The following is a 12,163-nucleotide window of genomic DNA, read 5'->3' as shown; positions in this document are numbered from 1 at the left end:
CTGAAATTCAAAAAATGTGATGAAGTTATACATATTTATATTTGAAAATAATTTGTACAGTTTTTATATGCTGTGTTATTTATAAACGCATACATACAGTCTGTCTCTTGATTCTTTTCACAATGTAATATTGTATCATTATTTTCTTAGTAGATTCGATTTTGCGATATTACTTACTTTTTATCCCGTAAACAAATATTAGTTTAATAAATTAATTAGTAATAATTATTTGAATGTGCAATGTGAGAAAGCAACAACGACAACCAAAATGCGTCAAATTTTGCGTTGTCTAAAATTTGTTTTCACTACTCCAAGAAACATAAACAAACACCAGAAACTTAACGATATACTACGCTTTTATTTTCTATTTTTTGTTACTGCTGCACAGTTGTTGGTTCAAGTATTTAAAAGTGAATCATTACATCGCATCAATAAAAGAAGTTTTTAAAATAATGCTGTGTTATTGTGCGAGTGAAAATACAGAGTATATAATTGATTTATTATAATTACCATAAAGTTAAATCAGCAAAACAATTGGCTGAACTGCTTCTTTTTTGTTAATGCAAGGATAGTGTACAACATTATAAATCGCGTAGGAAAAGGAAATCGGTTATAGTTAAAATGCTCCTGTGCAGATCAAAAAGCTCACACTAAAAAAGAAAGGCCAATAGTGAAACAACTTTACCAAAAACCGCTGTGCAGCTTTAGAATGTTGACTAGAGATTTGGAAGACCGCCAAGAAGAACTGACTTAAAACTCAAATTTTCATCAAGAAGTCCAAGAAAAAAGTCATTACTATCGCATGCTAACGTTGAGAAACTACTTTCTATTACTCTAACTCACGTTTCGCACTAAGTGGAATATTGAGTTTAGAGTTTAGTGAAAGCCGTTAACAGCCCTACAAAACGAGAACATTATTCCCACAGGGAAATTCGGGAAGCTAAGTGTAATGGTAAGGGTTTATATACTATACAACATGACATTGCATTGCATTGAAAAATTGCAAAAGATTATCCCTCGAATTTCCCATAAAAAATTGGTTAATATTTAATTTTATAACTACTTTCACCTTTTCATCGTTGGATGCAGTCTACCTCCATCCACGGGACTTAAAAATTACGTTCACTCGGGATCACAATCGGATATATGATAATTATTGTTTAACAGTATTTGATGTGTAGGTATATATAATATATTGGTTGTTTTGTTGTTGAAGAGGTGGAACAAAGTATTGAAAGCCGAAAAGGGTGGGACTTGCCTTTCAGCTACCGCACTAAAAACTCAGCTCTGCTCCGTTTCTCTCCTTCCCTTGAAACATCAATAGGTATTACTTGGCAGAGGGAGAGCAGTCTATTGCTTGATTTTGAAATCTTAAGGAGTGACTTCGTGCAGCTTATTTTGGCTAGGTTTTCTACCCTTAGTGGCCTCCTGCTTGTGTTGTGCCTTTCGTTTGCTCCGGAGGTAGTAGTGTGCATACGTATGATTTGAAGTGCTCATGTCCCGTCAGTATTTGGGTTAGGTAGAAATTTGCTTTCTCATTTCACACGTCGTAATCGAAGGAATCAGACAATGTGTCTAACAGCAGATAGCAGCGCGCTCCCATCCCACTTGACATAACATGTTATATCTCTGGATCGTCTATTTGTAGCTCGTTGCGCATGCTGTTTCGCTCACGTGTACGTCAATGGAACAAAGAATGGCCTGTGTACTTTAACAGAACATAACCGATACAGTGACCTTATTTCTAGTGCATGTGATGGTTGTTTTAGAAGAATCAGACCAGATTGGCAGGGCATATAGGAAGTCGCTATGTACGGTGCTTACGTACAGTTGCCTACGTTGCTGTTTGGGGCTTCCCCCATTCAGCATCACCCATGTTGTGTCGCGGCCCTTTTTCGGTCCCTATGTGCTTCTTGAATGTTAATCTAGCGTCCAATATGATGCCTAAGTAATTTATTTCTTCTCTTACTCTTCTCCTTATGAGGATAGGCTCGGCCTTGTTAGAGGTTTTTTCTGTCAGATATAATTGTATACTCCACCATGACTAGTGCTTTATCATCAGCAAATCCAATAAGTCTCAATACCTTAGGTAACTGTAATCGAAGTTTCATACAACATCGTGCGGTACTCCTTCGGAAGTTGTACGTTTTTACTTCTAAACTCTGCCTCATACAATAACGTTCTATTTGGCAGGCAGCTACATATAACATAATTCTTTGGAGGTATACAGGGATTTCTAGTTCGCGAAAAGTGTTGATAATATGCATCCAGCTTCTAATATTGTTCGCATTTATTAAATAAGTGGTAACACGTAGGAAGTATTCTTTATCTCCCCATTTCCATTTTTCGTCACTGAATGCCATCTGCCTCATTTGTTCTTCTTAACTGGCGTTATAACCGCTTACGTAATTCTGGCCGAGTTTAACAAAACGTGGCAGCCGTTTCTTTCTTGTGCTAACCGGCGCCAGTTGGACCCTCCTAGTGTCACCCAGATGTTGTCATCGTCCACGTTTCTGCACCATACGACGGGCTTGATGAAATCCTTATAAAGTGTTAGTTGTGTTCGTTGAGAGAGAACTTTACTACTCAATTGCCTACTTAGTCAGTAGCATTTGTTGGCACGGCAGATTCTACGTTGAATTTCAAGGCACAAATTGTTATCGGTGTTAATGCTGGTTCCTAGATAATCGAAGTCTTTTAGAACCTCGAAATCATAACTGTAAAGAGTGGCGTGAGATGATTCCACGCGAGTGCGCCAACTGTTTGTTTGATGGTAGGAGGTTCTTCGTTTGGTCCATGTCCACCACCAAGCCCATTCGTTTGGAAAAGACAGAACTAACAGCGCGGTTGTAAAGGTCGATGACGCCAATATCATGGGCATACGCCAACAATTGTACGCTCTTATAAAAAATTATGCCTGAGCGATTAAGTTCTGTGGCTGACACGATCCTCTCTAACATCAGGTTAAAGACGTCACACGACAGCGAGTCACCCGTCTGAAACCTCGTTTGGTATCAAACGGCTCGGAGAGGTCCTTCCCAATTCTGACGGTGCTGCTGGTATTGAGAAAATTCAGACATTGCGGTATGTAGGCTCCTTTTCGTGCTGTCGTATGCAGCTTCAAAATCGACCAATAGATGGTGTGTGTCGATTGGCCTTTCATGGGTATTTTTCAAGTTTTGGCGTATTGTGAATATCTGGTCGATTGTGGATTTTCCAGGTGTAAGGCCACTCTGATAAGGTCCAATCAGTTGGTTTATGGCGGGTTTCAGACTTCCTCACAATACATTACCTAGAACCTTTTACGCGATATTTAGAAGGCTAATCCCACGTTAATTAAATTCCGATCAGCAGGCATGTTTTCATCCGACCATATTTTGCATAGTTGCCTTACCAGTTCCTCGCCGCTATGCTTGAATAGCCTACTATGAGATTGAAGTCGCCAAGCACTATTTGTATATCGTGGCATGGGCAGCGCTCAGAGGAATGTTCTGGGAGGTCATAGAAGCAGTTTTTGATCGCATCGTCCTTCTCTTCCGTCGAGAAAAAACCCGCTTTGATGCGGATGTTTACGAGACACTCGCCCATCGGAGTGAACGGCAATGCTTCGCGCCGAATTCTCTGTTCGACTATTAATCTAACCCCAAGTTAGTGCTCCTTTACATGGCAGCTGTATTAGACGCCGCAAAGTCAAATGTTAGCCTTGCCTTGCCCCGTCCATCACATCTCTTGAATGGCAGCGATGCCAGCCTTTGCTCTTACGATAATATCAACCATCTGGGCAGAAGTACCTTTCCCATTAAAGGACTGGACATTCCAGTTGCATGCCCTTAAATCATATTCCTTAGTTCGTTTGCAGCGGTCGTCATCAGAATAAGCAGTTCTCATCTGAAGCTTTGTTTTGTTTTTAATGGGAGAGGGTTTTTACGCGGCGGGTCCCAAACCCAGCGCATAACCAGTATAGTCTGTTGTTTCACCTTCTTACATTAGCTCGGTCCCAAACGGATGTTCGGAAGCTACCCAGAACATACTTGGGCGAGGCCCGGAAGTTGTGAGCTGTTTGGATCTTATGCAGTAATATCGCCCTGGTTACTCCTATCTTTCTCACTACTAAAACCAAATTCCATCTCTGACAGGTTTCGACTGCTGCTTTAATATTGCTGCTAATATATGTATATTGTTGCAAATCATACGTTAAAAAGTTTTCCCGAGATATCTAGCAAGCATACCGAAGGGCGCTTTTCCGGCTTCGGGGAACATACACCTTGAAAGCTATTTATTAAATATGTTCCGCAGTGTCTCGGCTCTTGCGTTCACAATTAGTTTGAAGGAAGGCATTTCTGGGGCAATTGTAAAGGACTCACACTTCGCATTACAAAAAACAAATAGTGCATAAACAATTATTTTCGGCTCCTTGGAGCATAAGATCTTTGATCGGCGCAACACCTACAGCTCTTTTGAAAGTACCTTATAAACCAAAGTCTCATGGATCTTGCTCGATACAATCGTATAGGCTGAATTGGTAGTGCATGACTCATGAATAAGCCATTCGAGTGTACCCAATGAAAGATACTTTTGCTGTCTATAGGTATGTCTTGATGCGATAGTGAAGTATAATTAGAGTTGATCGTTACATTTACCTTATATTTTAGTCGTTGGATGAATTCAAACATATAAGGGACTATCCATTGGGCCGTGGAAAAAGGATAACCGATTCAATATGTTATTATTCTCTTGAATCACATGAAAGGTCTAAATTTTTCGACTTTCTGGGGGTATTATATTGGCTATCAGGGCGGGAAGTCGGGCGATTTGATTAGCTAACTGGGGCCTTTCCACCAAAAATATGAAGTGGCTAGTTGCAGAGTTGAGCGATATCTTGTGCTGAGATTGGCGGCGGTGCTAGCAATGGTTATGGGTCGGCAAGTGGCGGACCCAACCACGTTGACTAATTTTGGCGGACCCAACCACGTTGCAACATAGGTCTTACACGGAGTGGTTTTTCTAATCACGTTAAAACGACAAAACGGTCAGATATAATTTTCGGTTGCTAAGACCTAAAAGCGCTATAACAGCTAGTTTGGTAAGAAGATATAGTCATGAATTACATACATAGTTCAAGTCGCGTTAAGCTTATAGGTTTTAAAAAGATAATAAGCCTTTTCGGAGGTATCGCAAAAGCCGTGAAGCGTGAGTATTTGTGGACTATGAACGGTGACTAATTTGCGGTTGTGTTAGCCGTTTTAGGCTGCTGATGAAGTTCATCAGATTTTTGATATCAAGACCTGCTATATCAGCAGGCGCACAAAAGAAGTGAAAACTAAGATGCTTAAATCTCAGTCCCGCGAGAGCGGGGCAGCTAAGGAGCAGGTGCTGAGATGATTCCACCCCATCCTCCATTTTGTCATCCTCAGAATATCCCTCGAACGCTTCCGATCCAAAGGTGGCCAGAAGGACTTCGCGACCTTACACGTTCGTGTATTTGCCCAGCCCTCACTGAGTTGGTGCAAAGCCCATCCTTCCAGGAGTAGAGCACAGGTTGTCAAGGGGATCCCGATCCTCTCCTTTCACCGGCACACTACCTCACAGGTCCCTTGTCTGGCCAACATTACATTATGTGCTAGAGTAGGAGTAGTTCGAAGCGTCCCACTGATTCCAATGAGTGCAGACCTTTGAACTCTCTAGCATTTTAACTGATGCCAGTCTCTCTAATTAGTTCCACCAATGGTATTATAGAGCCAAAATACAACTCTAGGCGAGAGGCCCGTCTTTTGCCAATTGCGCCTTTGCATCCTCTTGCAAGGCGATTGTTGCCTTTCTTACTCTCTCCTCAATGTTGATTTTCCACGTTAGTTTACTGTCAAAGATTAGACCTAGCTACTTCACCTTATTAGAAAACACCAACGGAGCGCCCCCCATCGAGGGGAGTTGAGCTCTGAGTATTTTAAATTTCCTCGTGAAAAGGTCGAGCTTCGTCTTAAGAGGATTCAATGACAAGCCGCAGCGCGCTGCCCATCGAATAACTACGTTCAGATATCTCTGCATCAAATCATACAGGGTACCTACAAAATTTCCTCTAACAATTAATGCCACGCTATCTACGTAGGCAATCACCCTACAGCCCCTCCTAACCAGCTCCACCTGCAAGTCATTGATAACAATGGTCCAGAGAAATGGTGGGAGATCACCGTCTTGCGGCGTGCCCATACTCACCTGCCGGCGAAGAGAGACGCCGCCCCACTCTGCCACGACCGTTCTGTCACTAAGCATTCTGTAGATAAACCTGGAAAAGCCTACACAGAGATTTAATGATTACCCCCGCAAGAACGTTATTAAAAGTCCCCACAATGTCGAGGAAGGCGCCAACTGCGAGTTCTCTCTGATATAGAGACTCCTCAAAATCTTTAACAATTGTGTGCAGGGCAGATTCCACTGATCTGCTTTTCCAGTAAGCATGTTGGGTATGCGACAAACGCCCCCAAGGAATTTTGCTTCTTATGTGTAGGCCAATCAGCCTCTCAAGGGGTTTCAGCTATGAAAGATGAGAGACTGAATGGCCTAAAATCCTTAGGGGAGACATGTCAGCTCTTGCCAGGCTTGGGTACGAACACAATCCTCACATCCCTCCAAGATCCCGGTATATAATCCCTGACTATGCAACTCGCATAGATAGGGCTCAGCCAGAGGCATGACACCCCCGCAGATTTCTGCAGGTAGGCAGGTATGATGCCATCAGGACCAGGCGACTTGAAGAGCCCGAAAGAGCCAATGGCCCAAGTCAAGCGGTGCTTATCCAGCAGCTAACCCCGGTTTTGAAGACAGATTGGTGTACTTCTCAAGCTGGTGCTGCTAGATACTGGATTCGTCAGAAAATGAGCGTCGAGAAGCAGTTTTAGTGACTCCTCGCCACTCATCTCCCAACGTCCTGATGCGTCCCTCGGGTACCCCAAGGGAGCACAGCTCATCGTGAGTATTCGTCTAAACGTTGAAGATTCATGACAGTCCTCTACGATTCCAGAGAAGTTTCTCCAAGAGTCCCCCTTGGCCTCCCTAATTTCGAACTTATAGTTTCCTAGCCCTATTTAATACAGTTCCCATCCTGAGGGAGACTCAATTCTTTAGTCCTATTAAAGAGGCATCTGCACGAAGGCTTAAGCTCAGCTGTCTACCAAGGCTGTTTCTCCTTCTTAGGGAGCTTTCTAAGTGGACAGGAGCTTTCGAGAGCCTTATTACAAGCTGAAGTGAAGATCTCCACCAGATCATCGATCGCTCCCTCCGAGAGATCTAGATTTTCCTTTGGTGCTTCGGGGAGAAGGTTCATCAGATTCCTGCCGTATGTATCCCAGTCCGTTCTCCTTAGATTTCTGTCGGTGGGTATTTTTGGACGGTTTCAGCGAGAGAAAATTGAATATACCTGTGATCTGAGAAGGAATGAGTGTTAAGTACCTTCCAATTGAAAATTCGGTGTAAAAATGAGGAAGAGGCCAGAGTAAGATATAGCACCTCTTCCCTGGTTGCAGTAATGAAAGTGGGGTTTTTACCTCTGTTGCAAATAAACAAATCTTCGTTTAAAATAAAATCAAAAAGTGACTCGCCTCTTGCACCTCTTCCCCAACAGGTATGGTGGGAGTTTGCGTTCGTCCCAGCGCCTCGCTTCAGCCAGGGCTTCCCTCAGCATCATCGGAGGTGGCTCCACCTCGTCCTCAAGCACCATATAGGCCTACATTAGCCACAACTTTCCGGCAGGGACCTCCAGTATCTAGTAAGTTTGTATCTATTTGTTTATATGTTTGGTAGTTATCTTTCTCGGGAGGAAGCCTGCCGACTTCAGGGGTTGGATTACTTGTAAGAGAGATTTATATCCCGAAGATATATTTTGGCTTCCGGAAAAGATTTGAGCGGGCTTATAGCATTCGAGACGTGAGCGGCTTTGCCAGTGCTAAACATTTACATTACGGCTTGAAAGCATGTTTGTAAGTTGCGTAAAAAATATAGCTTTCGCTTTTATATATCGGCTTTTCAGGGAATTAAGGCGCGTGAGCCGATTTTGTTTAAGTTTTGAATTGCTTTACCGCTCATTCTTTCAAACTTTGAAATTTCTGTATGAAGAGCTTATATTCTTACTGCTTCTGAACAGCACGGTTGTTCTTGGTTATTTTCGGAGTTTTACGTTGTTGAAACTTCTGTTATGTACATTATTGTTACTGGCTTGGGAATTTGTGAAGCTTCTATAAAAATCATTTTGTATTAGTTTGCTCCATAGCAGTAACAGCTTCTTTGGAAATGTCGCGGCACATGTATTTACCCGAATAGGGTGGGAATACTTTGTTGGTAATAATAAACAATTCGTTTCGGTAAACTGTAGTCTTTGAAAATTTTCCCTTGTCTCTTTCTAAATTTTCGCCAAGGGATCCCATATAGGCATTAGGACTGCCTTTCGAATCGAAGAAGCAATTATACTAATTTGTTATATTAAAGTAGCTTGAATTGATTATACTTGTAGAAATTATTTTACTTTGTTTTCCAGTATATGAGTGGTTTTGGCTCCTACTTTTCATCAGAAGATCACAGATGCCCCAAATCATTACCAATTGGTCAAAATTCTCCGCAGAAATGTCCGTACGGTTTATATGCAGAACAACTATCGGGAAGTGCTTTTACAGCTCCACGAAAAGAGAATTTACGATCTTGGTTATATAGGATACGGCCCAGCGTAATGCATGAACCGTTCAAGCTACTCGATTGTAAAACCAACTTGAGTAGCGATTGGAATGAGCAAGTTCCAAATCCTAACCAGGTAAGGTCCACGTTTGCATCAAAGTGAATTATTGAAAATTAACCTTTGATTCTTTTTAGATGCGTTGGATGCCTTTTGATATTCCATTAGAGGGTAATGTTAATTTTGTCGAAGGTTTACATTCAATATGTGGCTCCGGTGATAAACGTAGCCATTCTGGTATTGCTATTCATGTTTATCTCTGCAATACTTCTATGGATAAATCAGCCTTTTACAATAGTGATGGCGATTTTTTGATTGGTAAGATTGCGTTATGTTTTATATATATAAATATTATAAACAGATTCGAATTAGAACCTTCATATTTTTATATGTATTTTAAAACTGGTTAAAATTTGCGTTCTATAAGATATTCCCAGCCTTTCGAGAAAATATAAACTAAACGGAAGGAACTTGTAGAACTTGGAAGATTCTCTTATTCTTCATCTACAAAATTGGTCGATATTTTCTAAAGGAGCATTTATGTATCAAAATCTACATATTTCCAAGAATTTATTTCCAGGCCAACGCTATTAACCTTTTTTAAAATTACAAACACACATTTTCAATATGCAGTGTCCACGCATTCGAACAACTTCTTGCCGTTGTAACAGCCTGAAGCTCCTGAAGATGGAGGAGAAGCAGAGAGCGCGTGAAAGGCGGACTTATTTGCACCGTAGTACCGGGTAGTTATGCTGGAGCTACTGCAGTCTTTGATCATGGGGCGACTGACGAGGGTACCCTAGCTCGGGTCCAGGTGGATTATGAGGCATAGTCACTTCTGATAGGCCAGCTTGGTCGTCTTTATGTGCGATAAATTGTCTGTAATTTTTTTAATGCCAGCATCGAATACGCATGTGGCATAAGTGGCTGCATGTATTCTCCTTTTTGCTGAATGTGTTAGTAGATAATATTTTGTTTAAAGAACCAGCGCTAGGTGTTCTTTTGCCACCTTGGAGGGCAGTGGCTGAAACTCCATGTCGATTTTTAATAGCGAAACGCGAAGAAGAAAATCAGATAACACTAGTCTACAAAGAAAAGTATCCGAAATAATTTAAACTAATATCTGCTTCTCTGTCCATGCAAAATTCGGATTGATAACTAAAATTAATTTATTAGTTTGAGTTTTCGAGATATCCTAACCTAAAAGTGCAAAAAACCCCATTTTTGCCCATATTTGAGGTTATGTAGCCTTGCAGATGTTTTCTTTCACCAAAATTAAAGGATGGCATCTTTAAATACAATCCTTCTTTTTTCAAATGGCGTTTTGTTTGCTCAAATATCATTTTTTTTCGCAGAGATATCGCATTTTGAAATTTTCATGTTTCGAAATTTTCCTACACTTGAAAATCGATTAAGATAACATAGACATGATATATTCGATTACTAATTTTCTTGAATTGAGTCTTATTTTTCTTAAAATTTTGTCTCACACCATAAGTGTGCTGACTCACCACATCCCTACACTATCTAACCTTTGGGTACCGAGTCACACACAGCCCTAACCCCTAGAAACCACCCCTATCATACCGCGAGCAGGCTAACCCACATAACCGCAAGCAGGCTTTCCCACAAACTCCAAATTTACATACTATTAATCCATATATTTCAGGCCCTCAAACCCAAGAAAATTAGTAATCGACTATATCATGTCTATGTTATCTTAATCGATTTTCAGGTGTAGGAAAATTTCGAAACATGAAAATTTCAAAATGCGATATCTCTGCGAAAAAAATGATATTTGAGCAAACAAAACGCCATTTGAAAAAAGAAGGATTGTATTTAAAGATGCCATCCTTTAATTTTGGTGAAAGAAAACATCTGCAAGGCTACATAACCTCAAATATGGGCAAAAATGGGGTTTTTTGCACTTTTAGGTTAGGATATCTCGAAAACTCAAACTAATAGAGCAATTCTGAGGCCAGATTTGGATTCAGCGCATCATAAACCTTCGGAAATATATAGTCTGGTTTCTGGGTCTGAATGTTGGTTAAATTTTGTCGGCCTGTGTAATCCAAGATATGCAGAAAAGTGGAGTTATTATTATTATTAGCCATCAATAAGCCCGTGAAGCTCATCGGTTGTACTGGTTAAAAAGAAAGATCGAAGCGTACGATATTGTGTGGATTACATAAGGCTGGGAGAAGTCACGAAAAAGGAGAGCTACCCTTTACCATGAATAGATGACACTCTTCACACTTTATCCGGTACGAAATGGTTTTTCGCTTGATTTAAAAATAAGAGCCGTTAGCTGTGGTTGAGTGCGTAAAACATTGTGGCTAAGGCGTATTGGGTACAGTGGACTAGTCTTAAAATAACTGATGAAGTTCTGCATTGCGTATGAGAAAGCGAAGTTGAAAATCATACCCATGATCTGATTATAGTTCCTAAATCCAGACTTGTATTTGTGCTAGAGGAATTCCACAATGGGCCAAGTGGAGGCCATCTGGGTATCACTGAAATGCTGGAGAAGATTAAGCAGCGGATTTACTGGGTAACTTGCTGAGAACCAGTAGCCGAATGGATTCGAAATTGTGCGCAGTGTATGGCAGCGAAAGCTCCAAAGGAGAGAAGTCATTGAAGATTACAGCAATACAACGCAGGTTCGTCATTTCAGCGAGTGGCCACGGATGTGGCAGGCCCGTTTCCAACAAGTGACTCCTTGAACAAATATATGGACTTGTTCAATAAGTGGCCAGAAGTGTACGCTATACCAAACCAGGAGCCAAAACCATTGCTGAGGCTTTTGTGCAGAATTAGGTGACTAGGTTTAGAGTTGAATTGATTGAATTGCATTCAGACCAAGAAAGGAACTTCGAATCCGCAGTATTTAAAGAAATGCATTGCTTGCTGGGAATTAAGAAAATGCGTACAACACCCCTGTATCTCCAATCAGTTGGAATGATCGAAAGATTCAACCACACTCTGGAGGAGCACTTGCAAAAGACGGAGAGTGTCAACGAAATTGGGACAAACACATTCAAATGATCCTGTTGGCTTATCGCTCATCGGTACATGAAACTACTGACCAATCGCCTATTAGAACCATTTTTGGAAGCGATTTAAAGTTTCCGGGTGTTTTAATGTTCGAAAGAGGTGGCGCGATTGCAATAGACGAAGATAGTCATCGGGAAACCCCGCAAAATGCCATGGAAGAATTACACCATAATGTAAGGTAGCATACCCAGCTAAAGTGTAACAAGAGGGGGGATCGATTTAACCGTGCTGTCAACTCCGAAGGATTCAGCGAAGCAACGTGATTAAACGGTTGAATGATTCAGTGTATTGTATAAGGATATTGGCTTCATTAGGATCTAACGATTTGGTTATCGAGACGATCAGACTAAGGCGGAGAGTAGTGTAGCAAACTGAGAAATTTCACAAACC

At 41.2% G+C, this 12,163-nt stretch overlaps 1 protein-coding gene across 3 annotated transcripts in view; it reads left to right on the top strand.

The window, feature by feature from the left end:
* Window positions 1-12,163, top strand: part of LOC128863449 (homogentisate 1,2-dioxygenase) — a 31,490-nt gene that overhangs the window by 353 nt on the left and 18,974 nt on the right. For 2 of the 3 annotated variants that reach the window (XM_054102611.1, XM_054102609.1), the window contains exons 2-3: window positions 8,528-8,797; window positions 8,857-9,037. In XM_054102611.1, the coding sequence (XP_053958586.1) occupies window positions 8,528-8,797; window positions 8,857-9,037 (451 nt within the window). Of the gene's footprint in view, window positions 1-630; window positions 953-8,527; window positions 8,798-8,856; window positions 9,038-12,163 lie in introns of those variants that run through there. The other variant, XM_054102610.1, reaches the window with a different exon arrangement.

The sequence above is a fragment of the Anastrepha ludens genome, chromosome 5 (assembly GCF_028408465.1).
Source record: "Anastrepha ludens isolate Willacy chromosome 5, idAnaLude1.1, whole genome shotgun sequence".
Classification (NCBI taxonomy): Eukaryota; Metazoa; Arthropoda; class Insecta; order Diptera; family Tephritidae; genus Anastrepha; species Anastrepha ludens.
This window is presented reverse-complemented; position numbering and strand designations above follow the sequence as displayed.